Source organism: Malania oleifera, chromosome 9 (genome assembly GCF_029873635.1).
Source record: "Malania oleifera isolate guangnan ecotype guangnan chromosome 9, ASM2987363v1, whole genome shotgun sequence".
NCBI lineage: Eukaryota > Viridiplantae > Streptophyta > Magnoliopsida > Santalales > Ximeniaceae > Malania > Malania oleifera.
The window spans coordinates 81,327,859-81,352,665 of NC_080425.1; the positions used below are offsets into that span (position 1 = coordinate 81,327,859).

Sequence of the window (24,807 nt, forward strand, 5' to 3'; positions counted from 1 at the left end):
GGATTAGCTGGATCATTGGCCAAATTCAGTTTATCAAAGAATGATGGACAGAGTGTCACACATTAATCAATTAATATATATATATATCCTAGTTATTCGAGGAGTGTCTTGAAAAAATATAACATCAACAAAGTTCACAAAGAACACCGAGAAAAGTTTTAATGAAAGGAATTATCAAGATAATGAAAGCAATAACAAAGGTCTAGCTAATTGCTACAAATCTTGTGGGAGATCGAAGCCAAGAAATGACAATAGTTGCTCGAGAATAATCAAATTAAAGGAGCAGCAACAGCAGTAGTAGCACTGATGGTGGGAATTGCTCAAGGAAGTTTGCTAGGTTGGACTTTTTAAGAGTGGTGGCAATGGCAAGAATATTATCTCAAAGGTTTCTAAAGACACAAGGTATTTGCCTAAAGGGTGTTTCTTCAAATCTCAAAAAGGAGAAATTATTATATGCAATGCTTAAGTGTTTCGAGTCGTTAATTGATATGAATAAGGGCTTTTTAAGGAGATGATATGTGATGAATGAGATGTTAAAGCTAGTAATGGAAACACTTATTTTTCTCATCAATTAAAATAGTTGCTTTGGGGGTTATGCCTAAACCATGTTTGGCCAAGATGTACTTAGAGGATGTGAGAAAGCAATGACTTTGTGTCTTTTTTCTTTCTTGGTTCATTTGAACTAGGTAAACTCAGACTTGTTATAAATTATCATCCCCTCAACCATTTTCCTGCTTATGACAAATTCCCATTACCAAATCGGACTAGCTTATTCTCACAATTGTAAGAAGCCCAAATCTTCTAAACTTCTTATCTTTTCATAAAAGGGGAAGATGTTGACATATCTCTCCCCTGAGTTTGGACTTTCCCTTTGAGATGGAAAGTGACCAGTAAATATGAAAAACCTATCATGAAATCAAGCCAATTTACCCATTCTTCTTCAATTTTGAAAAACAGAAGCCAAGGAGGGCATCTTGAAAATCATTGGTTAAAGACTCATGCATATCACTAGAGAAAATATCTAGGATAATATTCTCAGAAGATCTAGAAAATCGAAGCACAAGGAGAAACGTTGGAAATATCTGAGAAAGCATAAGAAAGATTTAGAGTTATATAACGTTAAATCACATCTTTTGCATATGCCTTCTCACTCCCTCCCAAGGTTCGAGAGATCTTTACATCAAAATGTCCCCTAGAAGACACTAGTGAGGCTCTAGTATAATAAAATCTTATCTGAGCATAGATATGCAGCATGGATTGTTAACTAAAGTGCTCAAAAATATCGTATGCACATTCATCCATAGTGTTTTGTAGCGATAACAGAATGATCGATTAGCCATGCAAAGACTTGTAATGGATAAATATTTTGCTAATTACAGCTATAAGCTTATTAACTTTATCTTCATAGGAGTAGTTCTTATGAAGATCCTAATTGTCAAAGGATTCTCATAACCACAATATTAAGTATATAGAGGGACAAGAAACTAACTACAAAAGATGTTTGCACGCATTTAGAAGATTATCAATATACTTATCAGTATTATTTACATTGCCTGCTTTCAACTTCCTTCAACAATCTTCTTCAGCTCTTCTCCTTCAAATGCTTACAATCCCCCTCTTCCTGCTGTCACCTTTCTCTTCCCTTCTGCATTCTTTTCCCCCAACTTCTATATGATATTTTCTCCTTTTCAGCTCTAGCTCTTCCTTAAGAGGGTGCGCCTTGGATTAAAAATGATAAAGTTGCTCCTTTGTAATCTGTTGGTCATGGGTTTGAATCCAAGAAAATAACTTTTCTATATAAAAGTGGAGTTAAGGCTGCTACATTGTGATGACCCTCCTTTTACCATAGCAAAGCAAGAGCCTTGTAGCCTGGGGATGCCTTTTTGTTTGTTTTTTTTCTTTTTAGCTCTAGCTCTTCCTTGTTCTTCTGAGCTGCAATCGAACCTCCAACCACCTGATTCATTTCTCGAAGTCTAATTCAAAAGAAAAGTCGCAATCCACAAAAGGATTGGATTTACACGCATTTATAGTGCAAACAAAATCAAAATGTACACCATAAAATATTACAATCTGAATAAAGATCCAGATATATACACAATGATTATAATGTATCTGGAGTCACCATTACCTTCATAAAAGTGCTTCAGTTTAATACTTACCTAACAAAGTATTCTGCGTGGAACAAGCCCAGGAGTTTGTTCCTCAAAAAGATGAAGGGATCTGTGGAAAACAAGTTGAAAGGGCTGAACAGAAATTTCAGTGCAATTGCCTTGAATGCAATTTAATTTGTACCACTGGATATACTAAGCTTGACTCAAAAAAATCAACCAATACAACTTCAAATTTTTAGGTTCACATCATCACATGGTTTGCACTAAACAAATGCCATATGCTGCTAGATGGCAACCCAGGAATTCAGTTCGACAAAAGTCCCTCATGAACACGAGTAAAAACCAAGCCAAAGAACTACTGTTAACCTAGAACAGCAGCTACAAACAATAAAACAAAAGAAAATAAAAATAAAATTTTATCAAATTCAGTTTAACTCATCCCATGGATTCCCTGGAGCCTGCAAGCCAAACAGGAAACCAATGCTTGCTCAAGCTACTCATCAGTGTGGATAGTCTGCCTCCAACAACAATCAAGATATTGGTTACAAAAAATATCTCATCAACTTAAAACATTTTTGCACGAGTGAAAACTTATGCTCTCGAATTATCAACTCCATGCACAGGAAAAAGCCATAGGAGGATTTAATTACATCCTTCCCCTTAAGATTGCTTCTGCCTTCCTCACATGCTTAATGGGTCCAATGATGAACACCTACATAAATATAAACATCACCAATAAATAAATGGATAGATCAATATAGTTTTAGAATACTTGACCAAAAATCATACACTGTCATTACAATTTACTTTGGATATAGATATAATTTGAACAAGAAGATATCACTAAATGGACAGCTTAAAAAAAGTCACAACCAACCTTGTCTAGTGGGCCTTTGGCACCTCCAAGAAGAATTTCAGCACTGCAACATGTGTTCCAAATTATAACCCAAAAGAAACCCGTGTGTGCATGTGCGCGTGGAGAGAGAGAGAGAGAGAGTGAGTGAGAAGCTTACTTGCACCATTCTTTAACAGACAAGATTGAAGCTCCCTTTCTGCCAATAACACGACCCATTTTTCCAGAAGGAACATGAAGCACTGACAAGATCTCCTCCTCAGGAGCATTCCCTGCCACAACAAGGTTACCTGATAGAATAAATCAAATCAAAGAATGAGTTACCCCAAACTTTTATTTTCTGATCTAACAAACTAACAAACAAATAAATGCTTTAAAATTTTTAAAAGTTAAAAAAATAAAACCAACAACAGCAACAAAAAATAAACAAACAAGCAGAAAAAACTATATACAGCCCTGAACAACTCTTGATTTTTGGTATCTCTCAACTCAGACAAGGAAAACAGCATATGGCTAGGTGTTTCTACAACATAAATGATTACTTCATGGAAGATTATTTGCACTTAGAAACCACTACCTCTAGCCATGCATTAGACCCTACTCCTTACCTTCTAATATAAAGATCCAGACCTCTCTTAAGCCATACATCCCTGCTTTTAAGTAATTTCCTGTGAACTAATTTTAACTTAAATATAATATACAGGGTTGCACCCTGAATCCTAAATCTGGACCAACCTAATTTGAACTGTCAGATTATTTAGTGTCAGTTGCTCCTTTTTATTTAAAATTTTTGTACCCAGTCTAATATCCTCACTAAATGCCTCATTATCTACAGACAAGTCCAGCAGAAAATGCCGCTCCTACACTGGTTCTTTCACCCTATCAACCAGAATCTCTTAAACATGTCACTAATACTTGGAGAGACACGGTGGGCACATAAGCAGCATAGGATCAATATGGATTCACCAATGTCTATATGATACTTTCAAACAGCTCTACACACGCACATCCACAGTCACACACATACCATGCGTTTCATATATGTATGTTGGCCATTGCCTGTTTTTCTACTTTTGGAAACATGAATAACCTGCATGTCTCCGTATACATGTGCAAATTCTGTGTCTTCACATACTGCCATATAATGTTTCATATCTTTCCCAAATTTTTGGGCAACAATTTCAGTAAAATTAAAAATAAAAAAGAAAAAGACAAAAACACTTTCATCAGATGCGCTTTTGCCAAATTTTTCCATCATTTTATGTTTCAAAAACAAAAGGCATGTATACTAAAAAGGAAAACCATAGAATTATTTTAATAACCAATTATCAAACAAAAAAATTCTGTGAATACAATCACTACGATTTTATAAGATCAAGTAAAAAAAATATTCTATGAATACAATCTCTCTGATTTTATAAGATCAAATGATGACTTTTAATTGTGTGACTCAATGTTTCAATTATTTTCTTTCTTCCAGCGTTTTATTGTATTAAATAGTGTCTTAGAGTTTGTTTTTGCTTTCCTACTATCAAAGCTTGATATACATTTTTGGCCCACAATCTAGTTTAAGCATTTAGGTGAAGTGGTAATCTAGCATGGTATCAGACTAGTGGTTGCCAGAAGATACTGGGTGTCTTGTTGCCTGTGTTTATTGTGTGGTGGTCAAAAATGATCTTATTCCTGGTAGTGGGTGTTATTAGTCTTACATTTCTCTCTCTATGTGCAAGAGAGTGTTCAAGCTTGAAAGACACTGTTAGCCCACAATCTAATTGTTTAAGCTTTTAGCCTTTTAGGTGAAGTGATAATCTAACAGCAACTTTAATTCCTTAATTATATTTAACCATCAATTCTTTCTTAGTATATATGCCTCCAATCTCCCTATTAGATAAACAAGTTAGATAACACCCATTACAAGAAATACAAAATTTTTTTGTTTAAACGTGGGCAACGAGACCAGAACCCGGGATCTCCTAGTAACCAGCTCTGATACCATGTTAGATTACCATTTTACCTAAAAGTTTAAATTATTAGGTTGTGGGTCAACAATGTATATCAAGCTTTAACACTTCCTAAGCCATCAACTTGAATTACTTATAATCTGCTGCATGATCTTCATTCAAGTAACCATTCAAAGTAGTTCCCAAACACTAATATCATTTACACTTAAGGCCTTGGATTTGGGTTTGTATTGGATTTGGATAAGTTGTAATATAAAATTATATTTAAATTTGTCTAAAATATGCCCAAATCCAAATCTAAGGTTTGAAATTCATGCTCCTAAATGCAGCATTACTAAAGACTCTTCAATCATAGGCTTGAATATATAGAACATAATCAGCCTATTTTGCACCCATTCTTTCTTGTTGTGCAAAGACTACCAATGCACAGCGGAAACACAAATCGAATCAGATCGTGCAATGCAGCAACCAACGATGAATAATATACAGAAACACAATCACACAGGTAATTATCAAAGCAATAAAACACACGACACAAGAGATTACGTGGGTCGGCAATGTGCCTACGTCCACGGGAGCAAACGGCTGAATTTTCACTATCAATCTTCAAGCCAGGGTTATAATATTGTTTATATGCTAACCCTACACGTACAAAGGACTTAGGAAGTTCCTAAAATATCCATGTAGCAATTTCCAGAGAAAAATCCTCCGAAATCCCCAACCTACTGATCTTCCTGGTTCAAAATTCGAAATCTACGCCGACTAAAACCATCGATGGTTTCGACAAACCGTGGACCATTTAATACCGAGGCTAAGTTGCAAAGACTGAAACCGCCAACAGTTTTCTCTAAGGTAAACTGTCAATGTAACCGTCGACTATCTTCTTACTGCAGCTCGGCTTCTTTGTTTTCATCACCATGCTTTCCCTGTGCATGTGTTCCACTCAATATGAGCCACATACCTCAACAATCTCCAGCTTGGTGAATATTCACCACTTAGGAGACATACGAAAGCATAACCCGCAACTCCACCTGAAAACATAACCCGCAGCTTCACCCGGGACAATAGGTTGGGACGCCTCCCATCTAGCAACTGGAGACGTTGATCACGTTCAAGCAATGCTTAAGCTTATCTGTTGTAACAGGCTATATCAATATATCAGCTGCATTCTCAGACGTGTGAACTTTCTCAAGTAGCAGTTCACTGGGATTAACCAGTTCCTTGATCCTATGAAACTACACATCTATGTGTTTGGTCCTCGCATGATACACCTAGTTCTTTACCAAATGGATGGCACTCTGACTATCACAATGCAGCTGAACTCCACCTTGCCAAATGCCCAACTCCTTAACCGATCTTGTAAACCACAACGCTTCCTTGGCAGCCTCAGCCACAGCCATATATTCCAATTCAGTAATAGATAAGGCAACAAGTGACTGCACCATGGACCTCCAACAAATAAGCCCTCCCATAAAGGTGAATATATACCCTGTAGTAGACCTTATGTCATCCAGGTCCCCTGCATAGTCAGCATCCACATATCCTACCACTAAAGGATCACCTTGTTGTCTACTGAACATAATGTCATAGTCTATAGTACCCCTCAAGTACCTGAAGATCCACTTGACTGCATCCCAATGTTGTCGACCCGGATTCAAACAGAACTTGCTCACCACACTGACAGCTTGTGCCTAGTCCGGTCTCGTACATACCATGACATACATTAAAACCTCACTACACTAGCATAGGACACCTTTGACATGTCACGAACGTCATCACCCGTCTTTGGGCACTGGGCGGTAGACAACTTAAAGTGATTCGCTAACGATGTACTCACCGGTTTTGCATTGGTCATACTAAACCTCTCCAACACCTTCTCCACATAACTGCCTTAAGATAACCACAATCTCCCTACAGCTCTGTCCCTACGAATCTCCATCCCAAGAATCTTCTTGGTTGCACCCAAATATTTCATGTCAATCTCTTTACGCAACAGAGTCTTCAACTGATTTACCTCAGTCATATCCTTTGTAGTAATCAACATGTCATCAACATCAAGCAACAAAAAAATGAGTGAACCGCCCTCAAAACTCTTCACATACACACAGCAATCATGCTCACACCCTGTAGCCAATTCGGATCATGTATAAGTCAAAGCGTTTGTACCATTGCCTCAAAGACTACTTCAACCCGTAAAGTGATTTCTTTAGTTTACAGACCAAGTGTTCCTGTCCAGGTTGACTAAACCCTTATGGTCGTACCATGTAAATCAGCTCCTTCAAATCACCATGGAAGAACGCTGTCTTTACGTCTATATGCTCCAAATGCATGTCGTAATACGCCACCAGTCCTAACACTACCCTGATGAAAGTGTGTCTGACCACAGGGGAGAAAATCTCATCATAATCAACCCCTTTCTTTTGTGAGTAACTCTTTGCTACTGACCGAGCCTTGAACTTCTCTCCTTTTTCTGATACCGCTTTTTTCTTTCTATACCCCCATTTGCATCCTATCGCCCTCTTCCCTGCAGGAAGCTCCACTAACTCCCACGTCTAGTTCTTATGCAGTGATTCCATCTCCTCCACCACTCATCCATCCACTTTTCTCTTGGTTGTGCACCGCCTCTTGAAAATTAGTAGGATCCTTGCTACTAGTGATAAGTGCATAAGACACCAGATAATCAAATCCCTATCTGGGTGGTGGCCTGATAGTGCACCTAGGTCTATCTATAGCTATATTGTGTTACTACTGGTCTCCAGAGCTAGAATGCACATTGTCATCTCTACCTTGAGTCTTTAACTCCACCTACACCACACGCTCAATGTTGCTGCAATTTTCTAACACCTATTTCTCTTCTTCATCCTGAGTACACTACAACATGGCTTTCTCATCGAAAAATCAAATTTCTACTAATCACCACCTTATTTACCTTCGGATCCCACAACTTGAACCCTTTCGCCCCTTTCTGATACCCCAAAAAGATGCACTGTCTAGACTTTACCTCAAGCTTTGATCTCTCCTCACTAAAAGCGTGCACATAGGCTGGAAATCCAAACACCCTCAAACCGAAGTAGTCTACTGTGCTGCCTGTCGACACCTCCACTGCAAATTTCCCATCTAGTGCTGCCCTTGGTGATTTGTTAATCAAGAAACACGTCATATTATTGCCTTTGCTCAGAAATTCTTAGCAAGCCCTGCATTCAACCCGCGACACTGAACCCTTTCAACTATGGTTCGGTTCATCCTTTTCGCCACACCATTTTGTTGTGGTGTTTTGCTTACTGTGAATGTCTCTTTTTGCCATACTGCTTGCACAACTCCATGAATCTCGAATCAGTGCATTTAGTTTCATTATTTGACTTGAGGCATTTGATTTTTCTCCCAGTCTGATTTTCCACTTCAGCTTTCCACAATTTGAACTTGACAAACTTCTCTGACTTCTGGCGCATGAAGTACACCCAGACCTTCCGTAAGTAATCATCGATAAAACTCACGAAGTACATATGCCCTCCTCGTGATGCTATTTTCACCGGCCCCCAAACATCTGAATGAATGTAGTCAAAGATCCCCTCCATCTTGTGCGTGGCTACCATGAACTGCACTCTATTATATTTCCCAAGCACACAATACTTGCAGAATTTCAGCTTGCATGATTTGACCCCCTACAAAAGATTTCTCTTATGAAGCTCCATCATTCCACGTTCACTCATATGCCCTAACCGCATATACCACAAGATGGTACTATCCAACTCAAACTTTGTAGCTACAACTCCACCTACAACCGTGGTACCTAGCAGTGTATAGATATTCCCTGGTACTTTCTTCCCCTTCATCACGGTTAGAACACCCTTACTCACCTTCATTGCCCGACTTTCAGACTTGTCACTAAACCCGTTACAGTCTAAAGTGCCCAATGAAATCAAATTCTTTCTCAATTATGGTATATGCCTAACATCACATATGTCCTCACAACATCATCAAACATTTTGATCCCGATATTCCCTATTCCTACAATTTTGCATGAATCATCATTCTCCATCAAAACAAAACCAGAATTTTCCAACCTGTACGTGGTGAACCAGCCTTTGTTGGACGTCATGTGATAAGAGCACCCCAAATCTAAGATCTAAGAATTCGTGAGACCATCTGAATCGGATGAAACCGAAAGCATGTCACCATCACCGCTCCCTGAGTCTTCTTCTTCCACTACATTCGCTGAATTTGATGAACTTTATTTATTTTTAACATTCCCCTTCTCCCTCTCTAGACATCCGATTTTATATGCCTTTTTTTCCTGCACTTAAAACATCGTACGTCCTTCCTCTTCCTGGAATTGGACCGAGCCTTATTGCTACTCGGTCCACTCCAGGACTTGCTTCTCCCACCATCCTGGTTACCCTTCATCACAAGTCCTACACCATGCGAATTCTCATCACTGGTCTTCTTCCTCTGGTGAAAGCCCAAGAGAGCACTCGTGACATCCTCCAACTCTAGAGTTTCCTTCCCCCATGTCAAAGTCGTAACTAGATTTTCATACGTAGGAGATGTAGGTAGGGAATTCAGCAGCATCAACGCCTTGTCTTCGTCCTCGAACTTCACATCAACCTGCTTCGGATCACTTATGATCTAATTAAATATGTTCATGTGTTGATTCAAATCCGATCCCTCTGCCATTTTAAGCCCATATAGTTTCTACTTAAGATACAACTTGTTCATCAATGACTTGGACATATACCCGCTCTCTAGTTTCAACCAAACTGCCGCTGACGATTCCTCATCCATGAGGCGATGCATTACGTCACCAGCCAAACAAAGTCTAATAGTCGTCAAAGCCTTCGCTTCCAATTCCTTCCAACTCATGTCGTCCATGCCTTCAGACTACCTCCCGTATAATGTCTTCACCATACCTTACTACACCAACAAGTTCTTAACCCTCTTCTGCCAAAGTCCGAAATTGCTCAATCCATCAAACTTGACAATGTCGAACTTCGCAAAAGAAATCCCAGCCATTGTAAACCAATAGCTCTAATACCAATTTTTTGTGCAAAGACTACCAATGCGCAGTGGAAACACAAATCGAATCAGATCATGCAATGCAGCAACCAACGATGAATAATATACGGAAACACAATCACACATAGGTAATTATCAAAGCAATAAAACACAATACAAGAGATTACGTGATTCGGCAATGTGCCTACGTCCACGGGAGCAAATGGTTGAATTTTCACTATCAATCTTCAAACCAGGGTTACAATATTGTTTATATGCTAACCCTACATGTACAAAGGACTTAGGAAGTTCTTAAAATATCCCTATAGCAATCCCCGGAGTAAAATCCTCCAAAATCCCCAACCTACTGATCTTCCCGATTCAAAATTTGAAATCTGCGCCAACTAAAACCGCGGCGGTTTAATACCAAGACTAAGTTGCAAAGACTAAAACTGTCGACGGTTTTAGGCAAACCGTCGACGGTTTTCTCCCGAGGGTAAACCGTTGATGTAACCATTGACCAAACCGGCGACTGTCTTCTTGCTACAGCTCAACTTCCTTGTTTTCAACACCATGCTTTCCCTGTGCATGTGTTCCACTCAATATGAGCCACATACTTCAACATTTCCAGAAACTGTGCTAGCAGAGTGGCGTAGCCCAAACCACCACCAGCTCCAAGGTAATTATGTAGTTCATAGTGTGCCCAATGTTTGGCTTCTAAACATTCTTCAACATTTATCAAACCTCTCAATTGGTCTTACTATTTTATTAAAGCTTGCTTACACGGCATTCTTTACCTTGGCAATAACCAAGCACTGTTGCAGTTATAGGGCTTTCAAATTACATGTAAAACAACCCTAACCTCAGTCTTACCACACCAAGATGACAATTTGGCATGCCAATACTGCAGAATTCTGAGCGCTTTATTTGAAAATTTAAGATTAAATAATCTATCAGCAGTTGCTATTGCAGCCCTCATCTTGGAGGGCATTCAGACAGTAAAGCAGAATTAGAAGCTCCTAAATTTGGCTTGTCTGGCCTATGATATCAAATATATGTTGCTTATGTTCTAACAAAAATTGACCTCTTCACAAAAGAAAAATTGACCTGGAATTGCAGGGAGAGGAGGCCAATCTGCATATTCTACATCACTGTTGCAGAAACATCGACAATAAAGAACACCACGAACTGCAAGTTTCCATAAGGAAAGTTCATCCACTTTCTCCATCATCTTATGGTAAATATATGGAAGAAAGCGTACATCATCAGCAGCTGCACGGACCATCACTTCAGAAAAGGGTCTACATGCCCAAAAGTAAGGATCCTGGAAATGAACATACCCATCATTCTAATAGGTGAAAAAACTGAGAATAGAAGGCCAATAAAAATAATAAAGAACATCAGAAAAAAATAATTTAAAAAAAAAAAAAAAACAGATGATGCAAATGGTTATACACCATACTAAAAGAGCTTACTTTAAAAACAAATTCCCACAGTTAAGAACTGATCTCTATTGCCAGGGGAGAATTTAGTGTTTAGTTTTGTGGCTGGTAAATTATGCCAATTATGGTTAATTTTAAATCTAGCTTTTCTATTAATACTTAAAACAATTGCAACATAGATAAAAAATCGGCAAAATGGGAGATGCGTTGAGGTAGCCCCCTATGATAAGCCCATCATTAGCAAAAGAATGATGTCAAGATGATACAACAACATAAGATTCACTTATAAAATGATCTCCCAGCCGGACTAATGCTGATGCATATTAGTGTATAAATATAGATTGTTTCTATTACTATCAAACACCAAAAACAATGCAGCTGCAAACCATATAAACAAAGCAAATGAAAAACAACACAAAACAAGCAAAAAATTTGTGTGGTTTGTTTTTGAAGCCTATGCCCGGACCAAGGGAGAAGAAAAATTTTCACTGCGAATCAAATGGAGGTACAGTGAAATATCAGAATCACACAATCCTCAAACCCTATCCAGATGCACCCAACCTCACACAGATGAGAAGAAAAACCATCCAAACCCTACAAAGTACAAACATAACAGATATGCATGAAAGCATCCTTGGGAAGGGGCCCCTGGATCGGTGAGCTGGAGGCATGAGAATTCAAGGCTTACTTAACAGTTTCCCTTTTAGCTTATAACTCTCATTTGAGATGGATAGGTGGTAGTCTAGTAGTGAAGGGAAGCTCACTGGAAAGAAATAAGGAAAGAAGCAGCAATCTCTCCTTGTGCATCAAAATTCAATAACTGTTACATGCATTGGGGAAATCTTCATAGAGGACCTACATTCAATCAGTTCATTGACTAGTGTTCACAGATACATCCTGATTGCCAGTTATGCAGCAGGGTGCAGCAAATATTCTCTGTCAGCATTTAGCATGTACAGAATCAGGCCAAGTCATTTAAAAGGTAAAGTATTCCTATGTGATGAATAAGGTACTGTTCATCTCTAAGTTGGATTTTGACAACTCATAATCAGTCCATCCCCATTTGACTATCTTTAAACTAATGTCCATAGTCACACTAGTTTTTCCAGACCTTAAAGACAATCCTTACCCAGGCATCACATTTACCCCCAAGCTGATTTTGAATGGTGAGGAATGAATTGTGGGAGGGAAAAGAAGCAGTAAAACCCAGAGAGAAAACAAGAAAAATATCTAGGTTGAAGGATAGATTGCTAATTTAGCCCCTTTAGCCCTCCGGTATCCCACTTTTTCTATGTACAACTGTACGAGACAAGTGCATTTTTTTGGTTTCTGCATTCTTTCTTGCGTGTGGACTGCAAATATTATAAACTTGCAAGCAAACATTCAAGCAATTTTATAATATCGATAGAAATCCTAATGAGCAATCTCAACTATAAGTTTTCAATCGGGAAACAAATGCAAACTTGGTCTTCAGAAACCAATTCAATGCATCATGCAAGCTAACTTTAAACCACATAATTCCACCCATTACTCACAATTCGTAAACACACAAAGAGATGCTATCACTGACCTGCCTTAGAAGGACACGGACTTCTTTCTTCTCAAAATATGATATACCTGCATTTGCAGTATAATTATGAAAATTAACAGGAGAACAAATAGACATGAAAGTTGATAGATAATAATTCTCTGGTTATGTCTTTAAAAATGTTTCCAATCAAAAAGCATCAAAAGAGAACTATATACATCTAAATAACTGTAACAAACTTCTCCTAGCCCGCCCCCTCCCCCTCGCAAAAAACTCACAAATTTGCGAAAAGAAAAATGTAGATTTTCTTTTCCTTTTTATACATGTAAAAATGTTATTAAGAAGAGTGCTTTACATGTATTCTCCAAGGATTTATAATGGATATCAAATTACTTGTGCTATGGCTTGTATGGTTGTCCTCTTAACTGAATAAAATAAGTAGTCCTATTTATCATTGAGTTTCATTGCCTTGGACCGGAATGTACCCTATTGATCTATATGAATATCTTGAGTATAAGTATCTCTTGCCTTCATGATCTATTGTTGTGTGTATTAATGCTTTCAAGGGTTACGAGTGGTTTTTGAGACTTATCTGGTGCTCATGTTTGCAGGCTTGAAAGCGTATTATCGGCTGATTCGGTTGGGGGAGAGCCTTTGATGAGTGCCGCACTGTAACATCCTCAAAATTTCTCCATTTTTTTTTTTTTTAAACAAATTACTCTAAATTTGAATATAATGGGCACCATATGCAGCGGAAAACATAAATCACATAACCACATATACATGTATATACAATACCAGAATTCAGTATTTTCAACCATAGCTACTTAATACATCTCTCTCTCCGGTGTTAACTACCCCAAAAATACAAAACCCTACACAAAACTTACCCTATAACTAGGGTGACCAAGTGATCTCTACCCGCAAGTCTGATCTGCTCACCTAACTAGCCCACCTAAAAAATGTTAAAGTAATGGGGTGAGTCGACGCTCAATAAGTGAAAATATGCTATTACTAGTGTGTGGCGACCGAGTCATATAATTATAATAATAGTATTTAAAACTGCATGATCTGGCAAATCTATAAAACACATGTATAAAAGCTTAAAACATTTGTATCATCTGAGCTTTCTATCATTCATACTGCTACAATATACTACATACGATAAAAACTATAAAACTATATGCATATACATAACTGTGTTCTTTCCCTGGGACTCTGTATGTCATGATTTGACCCCTCATGACAGGGTTGTGCGGTCCATAGGCGAGACTTAACCTGGTCGGCCCTCCAGGTAAGTCATCATACTCTACACTACTTCAGCTTGACCAAACTGCATCCACTCCTAAGTGCGGGACTGGCTGCTACCTCGTCTAACCGGCCCCCTCTACCCAGCGTACTGGGGAGCTGCATCCTCTCCGAGCACGGTTAGACGGTACCCACACACTATCTGAGATATGTGGTTGCACTTTATCAGTATATAGTAACGGTACCGTGCTCTGTAAACTATACCTGTCTGTAATATCTCCATAGGGATCAGATACTATATAAGTACATCTATATATATATATATATATATATATTTGCTGTTTTCATTATGTTTTCAAAATAACCATAACGCTATAATTATGTACTGTAAATACTGTAAAATCTGAGTAACTGTAGCATCTCAATGCTATAACTGTATAATCTGTCTTTATAAACTGTGTGTTATGGTATTCAGGAAAACATAGCATTCTGTAAAAACTATGATATACTAACTGAATAAAATCTATATAAATCTGTCTGTTAATCATCTGTGAATAACTATATATACATGCTATATAACATGATATGCTGAAGTACTATTTAAATTTTACATCAGGTATATATCTACTCAGGCCACACAATATTAAAACATTCGTTCTGTAAAAAAACTACATAATAACTGGTATATATGTATCTATGAAAACTCTATTAATATTCTTAAAACCCTAGCATAGCATATTTCCCTTATCTTAACTCTGAAAAGCCCCTACTAAATTCTGGCCCTATACCCGCAGAGTTTTCCACTCAACACCCTGAAAATCAATTCCCCTAGAACAAAACATCAGTATTTTTTTCGTGTATTGTATTTCTTATAACTGAGGGAAAGGCAAATACTGAAAAAAATGTCTTACCCTGAGATTGGGACGAAATCCAAGCCAACTCCACCAACGATCAGCTCCAACAGACTTACAAAGAACTTCGCCAGGAGCGTCGTGGTGGTTTCAGATCGTCAATCCAGCATGAATCAGAGCCGAAATCGAAGAGAGAAGGAGAGGGAAGCGTTTTAGAGAGAGAGAGAGAGGGTTAATTTGCGCTGAAATCTAATAAAAATCCGAGTTTTTCACTATTTATAGGGTCGGATTCATCGACGAGACACGTCACCTCGTTGACGAGTCCTTCAATAATTTCGTCGACAAACTTCCACCCTCGTCGACGAATTTCAAACTGTCCAAAAACCCCTCTCGGCATCTTCTCGTCGACGAGGCGTGGCTTCGTCGACGAGACCTACTTATGAGCTCGTTGACGAACTCCCTGTGTTCGTCGATGAGGCCCTGTGTAAAATTTCCGGGTTATTCCATCCAAAATGCAATGTCGTCAGCCTGTTGCCTCCTTCCATTTCTGTTTTCATTTCCCTCTCTCTTAAATATTTAAATATCATTATTTTTCGGGTCGTTACACGCACAGCCCTTAATTGAGCCTTATTTGAGGGTCTGTGACAGTTGGTATCAGAGCATAGTGCGTGTGAGCACCATGAGTGGTAAAATGAGAACTTCAAAGTCTGTAAAAACAAAGAGTGTTGAAGTGCTTGAGGCAAAAGTGACAAAACTCGAAACCTTGGAGCTGAGGTTCTTTGAACTCCAAGGGTTTGTGACGAAATTGTCAAAAGAGAAAGGCGTGCCAATAGAGCTTGAGACCACCAAATAAAACACTCGAGGAAACCTCTAGTGTATTTGAGCTTGAGAATAGAATTGTGGAACTCGAGAAATTCATTCCACATATAAAATCCCTGGAGAAAAGACCAATAGAGCATGAGGTCTTCCAGAGGAACATCGAGCAACTGGAAGTCTTTGAGAATAGGCTAAAACACATTGAGGGCGTAATGCCATCCCTTACATCCCATGAGGGAAAGCCAATAGAGCTTGAGGCCTCCCTACGAGAGTTAACTAATAGTTTTTATTTACTTGCAGAAAATGTCAAAGAATCTATTGGCACCTGAAAGAAGATTGGAAGGAAGTGGGCAAGCTCTGAAACATAACGGACCAATTTTAGAACGACTTATAGGAGATGAGTGCTAAGTTAAACGTGGAGCATAGATGTCTCAAAGGCCGATAACTGATACCATTGGGGGTCTTGAATTCAAGTACCAAAACCTAAATATTATGGGAGTGTTTGAGATGCAAAGGAGTTGGACAATTTTTTCTTTGACCTAGAACACTAATTTAAGTGCTCAAGAATCGTACTAGAAGAGGACCGAGTTAACATTGCAACAGTATATCTTTCTGGAGATGCTAAGTTGTGGTGGAGAACCAAATGTGAATACATGAAAAACAATCGTTATGCCATCAATACCTTAGAGGGACTGAAATAGGCTTTGAAGGCACCGTTTTATCCAGGAAATGTGGTGAATATGGCGCATTGCAAGGTGTATGACTTACAACAGATAGGCTCGATAAGGAGTTATGTATGGGAGTTCTAGGCTCAAATGTTTGACATCAAAGATATGGCGGAATCTAACAGAGTATTCCATTTCCAAGAGGACTCAAAACATGACCAAAGAATGAGCTGCGAAGGCAAGGGGTTCATAACCTCCCCTCGACTCTCCTAGCAGCCAAACAATTATATGATTTCACGAACTCGACCCTCGCAGCATTCGAACGATTAGATGATTACTCAAATAGTTCTCAGAAGAGGAAATATCCAACGTCTGCCAATAATGAACAGGAATCCAACATGGTGTATAGACCTACAAGCGGGGGAAGTGACAAGGGATCTAATAGCTTTTGGAGAGATAGAGGACCCTTAATAACTAGAGAGTCAAAGGGCATAAACATAAGGAATGGGGAGTATCGACCACCAATTGCTTGTTCTCAGTGCATAGGGCCCCACCGTCTAGTAGAATGTCCAGAACAGAAGGCCTTGAAAGCATTTTAGGAGGGAACAGAAGCCTCGAAAACAGACTTTGGAGAAAATAGGGATATGGTGGGAGCATTAAGGCTTCTGGGGAGTCCCCAAGAGAGAAAGTAGCGAGAGAGATGTAGGAAGAATACTTGCAACCTTTTGTGAACTCCAAAAAAAATAAATAAATACAAAAATTGTTTCCCTATTAGATATAGATTAATTTTGCGTTAATTCAATGAAATGTTTTTCAATTAATTAAGTCCAATTGAGATGGTGACAAGTTGACAACCAACTCTCCCTCACACTTTTGACGGCCCATGTGGTGGACATTACCTGAAAGTCTATCAATTCACAAAGAACCGCGTGGACATGGGGTGTGACAACCATGACAATATGAAGCTGGAGACCTAGTGCTTGGAAAAGTACCTCCCGAAAGACTTTTAAGACAATACAAAGACCAATCCATCCAGTACTTCACGTCAACAACTTAAAACTGTCCCATGTTGACCAAGAAGATCCGTACAGATAGAAGTCCAGGAGATCAACCATTTCCAAAATGAAGACTGTAGTCAGAGACGTAAAGGAGATCCTTGCAGACAGAGTCATCAAGGACGAAGGTCGTCAACAACAACAGTACCTAGTTAGGTGGAGAAGGGTGGGAAAAGAAGAGAACAGTTGGGAGAAGACAGGAAACCTCCAGCATGCCACAAAGAAGATTCAAGATTTCATGAACTCTAAGACAACAACACCAGAATCCGAAGACTAAAGACTCCTTACAGCAAATCGACGAGGACATCAATAAAACAAGCGGTGGAGGATGTTCGAGGATGACAATGTAATGAGTTAAATTGGGGGGAGAGATGATTTTACATGTATTCTACAGGGATTTATAATGGATATCAAGTTACTTGTGTTATGACTTGTATGGTTGTCATCTTAACTAAATAAAATAAGTAGTCCTATTTATCATTGAGTTTCATTGTCTTAGACCGAAATGTACCCTATTGATCTATATGAATATCTTGAGTATAAGTGTCTCTTGCATTTATGATCTATTGTTGTGTATTAGTGCTTTCAGGGTTACGAGTGGTTTTTGAGACTTATCTAGTGCTCATGTTTGTAGGCTTGAATTCGTATTATCGGCTGACTCGGTTGGGGGAGAGCTTTCGACGAGTGCCGCGCAGCCCTTAATTGAGCCTTATTTAAGGGTCTATGACACATGGTCTACCACACTACTTCATCACAAACTAACTGATGTAGAGGTTGGCAGCTAAAACAAATAGTGTTCCTTGTGAATGCTAACTGAATGGTGGCGTGATGTTTAAACTAAACTAAACATGAGAATCCTATTATTATGACAGTTCCCTGTTCTCTGGACAAAGAAATCAAGAAAACGTACACAATACCTGAACTAATGATTCGATCGAGATTACTGACACAATACAGCAAATGTAGACATTTGTCATGGATACTAACAAATACAACTCCCTACTTTTGAAGTTACATCTAAAATGAAGTCAGGGTAAAGAACATTAACAGCCCATAATTCACAATCTAAATCCAGAATACGGTACAACAATTTACTTCATTCCACATCTTAGCTTCGGTTTGATCTACTTGTCCCCTTTATGTACAAGAAATTACAGGTACTAATGACTTCAACATCTGCTAAACTAAGCTTAACAACAATATGAAATTCCTAAGCAGTCAAAATACCCAAAAAAGACATCCTAGTAAATAATCACAGAAATATAATATTGAAACATTGTGCTGATCAAGAAATGTATTCCCAACAAATAAAAAAGTTTCATAACAAATATTTAGCATATATGGAAGCTTCAGCATAGATTTAGCACCACAATAACGTGGATCTGCAAGGAGGCCAACAAAAGAAATGTACTCATTCAATGATCGTGCCTGCCCTTGTTGTTCATCTATCAAAGAATATGCTATCTGCACAGAAAAAAGTGCGAGAAGTAGGCCAACATCATGATTCTCATCAATAACTCATGATGCAACTGATTATGAATAAAAAAACCATTATCACTTCAAAGAGAAGCAAATTGTCCAATGCTCGCCATAGAACAGTTGATTTTGTGTTAAAGAAAAGATTCTTTAATTGAACAAAGGTTTCCTTAATGGCCGAGAGGATAGTTTCAACAGTGGTTGCCTCCAACCCAATCTGTCTTTTCAGACTCCAAAACAACACATTTTTAACTTCCTCCACTAAGCTAGTGATATCCATGACCTTGAGGATGAAATTACATAAATTTGCAATCAAGAAACTAAGAAAAAGCTCAGCAAAAGAGAGTATTATGAAAATTGAATCGAATCCAAAAACAGCCTAATATCATGCATCATGCATCAACCAATAGTCAAATATGATGCTTTAAGTTGCCATCTAAATGGCCTCAAATGCAGCAGCAAGCAAATGACAGGTAGCTGCAAAGGCATTCTAAGAAAGCCATGACACCAATATTGGACATTGGTATGTTGGACAATGATATGTTCAAGCACACCTCTTTTTGAACATTGGTATGTTGGACAATGCTGAACATGACACTAATAATCAACCATGTTGAACACTAGTCTTGATACTCAGGGAAGATATCACCTTTATTAGTTCCATTATGTGCAAAGAACAAGTGTTTTGTGCCTTTTGTGATGGAAGTGAACACATGTCAAAAAGATTGTTTTCATAATCATCGTAGTCTACAGTTGCTCAAAGGCACAAATCTAACCAAAGATTTCAATATAGTAAACAGACTCTGAGTATCAAGTGCAGTGACTGTCTCAGTATTCCTATACTCAAGTCCAACCAAATGCTGGACATGGTTACAAAAATAGTGAGGTGAAGGGTCCTAGTATCAATGCATACATATATGGCTGCATCCAAGTATCTATAGTGCCCTGTTCAACACTAGTGCTCAAGTTGGATGCAACATTCATTTCTGCTGCACACAAATCTTATGTTATTCTCATGTATCACCCATGCATAGACATGTCCATGTTCCAGGATGGTATAGAAATCCTAACGACCCATCCTAGTCTGAATTTAATGACGGCTGTAATATATATAGTTTCTCATATTAGTAGAACACATTTGAAGGAATAGTTAAAATTATGCTTAAGACTCACCTGAGTATCCATAACATTGTGCAACTTGATACCATGTTGAAAATACAACGCCTACACAATAAAAGAATTAATAAGGGGTAGGCATAATATCTAATGATATGCTCAATAAACTTGTAGAAACACATTTTTGAATCATTGTTAGAGACCTCACTATCTCGCTTGCAGTCGTGAATAACCTTTGTGATGTAATTAGATTCAAGAGCAGGCTTACAAGCTTTCATTAACTTCTTGCCACCCTTAATAGCATCAACCAAATATATAGCATCTGGAAAGGCAAGCTGCCATCATAAAAGAACTGTGTTCATCAGTTAACAAAATGGCATTTGTCTGATCAAGGTCAAATAAATAATGGGGATAAAAATGTTTAATTAGGCAAATAAAAATACAAGAAACACAGTTGAAACTCTAAATTTTCACAATCTGCACAGAATCTCAAAAAAAAAAGGTCTGGTTTATAGGTCATGGACAGCAGCATCCCAAAAGAACTCATGTTTGACAATTAACTCAAGGAGGGTATAATAAAAGAAATGTGCTGCATTTACATATAATACATTTATTATGGCACCAGTCATGAATTCACGTAGTATCAATAAACATATCTAGCATACCAATTCCTCGTATATTTCGACTGATTTGAAAAATATTCACAAAATTAAATTTACAAAGCATATGAAATATAAGTTTATCTTAGTCAGAACGGTCTACTAAAGAAAATTTCACCTGCATGATGCAAATGGCTCCATATCGACAGAGGCCAACACCCTCACAATCAAATCCAATCACCAATTCTGTTTTAGGAGAGGGAACAAGAAATTCTTTTGGAAGTTGAGATGCATGGGTGACGATATGAATTGGAACCGGCAATAAAACTGCTTCATGATCAGGGTGTTTGCCACCTGTGAAACATATAAAATATAGATAATAAAACCCAAGATTCACAAGAGACAAGCAGAAGTATGATTAATATAGACAGGTTAAAACAGTTAAATGAACAGAATGAAATCTTTGATCCTAATAAAGCAAATAATCTTTAATTTTAGTATTTATTTAAACAGCTAGGATCCTTTTTATGGATGACTTAATTCAGTTTGGCACAGTTTCTTGTGGGAAGCATTTCAAGTTATATAATTATCATTCTGTTTTAACCATCTAATGGAAAGCATATGAAAATTTGGACTTATATAATACACAAAAGAATAGAATTGTCATTGGGTAAAGGGTGCCCCCGGGCCACAAGGCTCCCTGCTTTGTGAGGGTAGTGGGAGGGTTGTCACAGTGTATGCAGCTTTACCCCACTTTTATGTAGAGAGGTTGTTTCGTTGGACTCAAATCCATGACCAACCAGTCAAAAATTAAGCCATGGCACCACAAGACATGTGATTATTAGAGTGAGGGTGTAATAATTAAGATTATTCACAGACAGAACCGAAAAAATATGTAAAACACAAGATTTAAAAAAAATAAACAAATAAAAAGAACATTCCATCCAACAGAACTCTTGACAAGTATACAACAACTCCAGGGCCATAAAATGGGTGGGGTTGGTCTAGGATTTGAATATCTTGATGTCCTTCAATGAACCCGGGGGGCAGGGGGGCGGGAAAAAATTGCTTCTCAGCTATTTGAACTGAGCGCCAATCCTCTTGTTCCAGAAACCAGTTTTATTTTTTCCTCCTCACAAAATAAGGCAAAGAAACAAGTGCTATAAGACAAAACAGAGAAAAACATGGTGCAATCAGCAGCCAAAAAACAAGTAAAATTGATCATTAAAACCATCACAAAAACTAAAAAGAAAAACTAAACTCGTGTATAAGCATAAAAAGAAGCATAAAATATATATATATATACATAATATCATTTCCACCAATTTCCATTTAAATTTTTCATTATGTTTGGATCACTGTAATGGAATGTAATGAAAGCGAAATGGAATGAAAAATTATATAATAAATATATAAAATTACAAAGATGAATTCCATTCCATTTCACTGCATTCTTGCCTTCCCAAACAAATTATTCCCATTCTATTCCAGAAACCGAAAATGAACGCAAATGTCACCTCAAACAAATCCAAGGTAACACTCCCGGACACAAAACTAGAGAAAAACCAAATACAAGCAAAAATCAAACCCCACCTCTCTTAGAAATTCAAAAAAAACATTAAAAAAAATGGAAAACAAAATACACCACCTCCAATATGAAAAACAAAAATCAAAGAAGAAAGGAGAAATGGAACTTCAATAGCAGAAGCCACAGAATCCCCAAAATGAAAAACAGAACCAAACAGGTAACAGCCCATAAATTATCAATTAAGAACCCAAAAAATTCGCAAATGACAATTGAAAACAGATTGAGCTGATGAAGCTAGTGACCTGAATCAGAAGGCAGAGGAATGTAGGTCAGATGGGGTATTGAAAGCGCCATTTGATCAAAACCCACTTGTCAAACTCATCAAATACGAAGCCCATATATACAAAATGAGCATCCATGTCCTCTGCTCTTGGAGTAGAGCCTCCCCTTCTCCCAAACATTTGGGGTCGCAGCATGAAAGGCGTGAGTGTGATTCAACAAGCACAATTCATTTGTGTTCCACGACTACCTTTTTCTTTCTTTGCAGCGTAAAAGTTATACTGACTAACCAAAAAAAAAAAAAATTATGTAGATAATAGGGTTTTAGAAATGATGAAGAGTCCCTTAAAGAGATTCAATCATTCAACCAACACAATTCACGTGTGTTCTACAACTTTATCAATTTTTTAGGTCATGTGGATAATGACCTAACAAATATATCCTTTGATGAGGTTTAACCAACACAATTCATACATGTTCTACAATCTTTTTTAGCTTTTTGGTAAAAGTCATGCAATAAGAGCCTATCAAAAAAATTTATGTGGATAACATGGGTTTTAGAATTCACAAAAATCCATTTATGAGATTCTACCAATCTTTTCTAAAAGTAGAAATTATGTAGATAGTATGAATGTTAGAGATTATAAATGCTGAGAGGCAGTCCTTACAATTTAAAACTTTTATGTTAAACATCTTAAATTTAAATTTAATAAAAATTGAGATAAAATATTTATCAGAGGTGACCAGCACCATTTGAATAGTCAAGTTGAATTTTAAATTTCAATCCACAAGAAAAAAAAAATCAAAGAAGTATTGTTATGAAATATCATAATAGTTAGAATTTGAGACTAATACGATAAAAGTGTTAGTTTTGGATTTTGGAAAGGACACTGAAATATGAAATGAGACAATTAAAAATAATTATAATGAAGAGTCTAAAAATATATAATTTAAATTAAAAGTAAATTATGTGAATAGATGATAATTTATAAGGTTGAAAGTATTTTAGGTGTAGGGATCCGAATCCAAAAAAGAAAAGAAAATAAATAAAACAAAGAGAAATAAGGGAAATGAAAAGAAAAAGAGGGAAAGACGGTTTGGCAGGACTAAACCGTCGTCGATTTTCTGGAGCCCAACGGTTTTCCTCTTGGCTGGCCTTACTTAAGGGTTAAGGTAGCTTTTATTTTATAACTTGAAATTTCTCTCTCTCTCTCTCTCTCTCTCTCTCTCTCTCTCTCTCTCTCTCTCTCTCTCTCTAAATTAACTTTTGGGACTCTCCCTCTCTCTACTCTCACTCTCTCATGTAGCTCCCTCTCCCCTAAGCTCACCCGGAGTCTATCCTCACTCCCCGATCATCTCTCTCTCCTCTCTTGACTTGTCGGCTCGATTTCAGCGACGAGTTCGAAAGCTAGGGTTTTCCGTTTTCCGAATGTAGTCGATTTATTTTTCAAGAACATGTAAGGGAATTAAGTTATGTTAGGTTTTTATCGAAATTGAACCGATTAAACTGTTTATATGTATGTATTTCTACGGTATTGATGGGTATTTGGAAATCCGACCGTTCTAAAATGGACTTTTATGAATATGGGAATACCCTACAGTGATTTTTGAATGATTCGAACAATGGAAAGTGTGGTTTGGTTGTTGTACACGTGTTGTGGGGAATAGCCTAGAGGTGTGGGGTGATCGCCTTCATTTTCTAGAAAATCTATATGTAAGTATCTATATATATATGATTTGAATAACTAGAACGTGGAGGTGTTCATACCCTGGTTTTCATCATACGAACTAATATACTACGAGGTATTTTTCCTGGTTGTTTATTTGATTATGGTATAATACCCAAATCGTGTGACATGAGAATAGACTATATGGTTTTATTGTATAACTGAACCTGAGTAAGGGTTATGATATTATATGGTGATAATATGATTTATACTGGTTTATAAAAAATACTGGAAATGTAATGTGACAGCTGCATGCCATGATTTTGAAATGAGATTTATACTATAGTTTTTATTAAGTAAATGGCATAATATGGTTTAAGAACCCTGAGGACCAGTTGTATTTAAAGCACGGTACCGTTGCTAGTGAGTTGTTATGCCAATGCAACCACACTGTAGTGGAAGTGTAGATGGCACCCAGTCGGTTAACCTGTGAAGAGTTGTTGTACCTTCCCTGGAGTCCGGGCTAGAAAGTGGTAAGGTAATTGGACCTGCAGATGAACTTACAGATGCCTGCAGACGTACTTGCAGAGGAACAATTTTGATTTAGTATGGGTTGATCA

General features: G+C 37.7%; 1 protein-coding gene across 1 annotated transcript; it reads right to left on the minus strand.

Annotated features, from left to right (window-relative positions):
- Positions 1-1,491: 1,491 nt before the first annotated feature.
- On the minus strand, positions 1,492-22,992 carry LOC131164238 (uncharacterized). The gene is made up of 11 exons (XM_058121275.1): positions 22,544-22,992; positions 20,892-21,067; positions 20,318-20,449; positions 20,172-20,222; positions 18,890-18,986; positions 12,930-12,976; positions 11,025-11,241; positions 3,125-3,254; positions 2,989-3,031; positions 2,762-2,823; positions 1,492-2,220 (listed from the first exon to the last, which is right to left on the minus strand). The coding sequence occupies exons 1-11, from the start codon at positions 22,593-22,595 to the stop codon at positions 2,160-2,162; spliced, it is 1,068 nt and encodes a 355-aa protein (XP_057977258.1). The 5' UTR covers positions 22,596-22,992; the 3' UTR covers positions 1,492-2,159.
- Positions 22,993-24,807: the final 1,815 nt, after the last annotated feature.

What these genes read in the sequence shown, in the direction of transcription:
- LOC131164238 (XM_058121275.1), bottom strand. Translation starts at nt 22,595, where the DNA reads ATGGCGCTTTCAATACCCCATCTGACCTACATTCCTCTGCCTTCTGAT. An exon ending in TCCTCTGCCTTCTGATTCAG is followed by an intron (nt 21,068 to 22,543) that starts GTCACTAGCTTC and finishes TATGTTTCACAG; the next exon opens with GTGGCAAACACCCTGATCAT. An exon ending in TGCAGATCCACGTTATTGTG is followed by an intron (nt 12,977 to 18,889) that starts GTGCTAAATCTA and finishes CTGCAAATGCAG; the next exon opens with GTATATCATATTTTGAGAAG.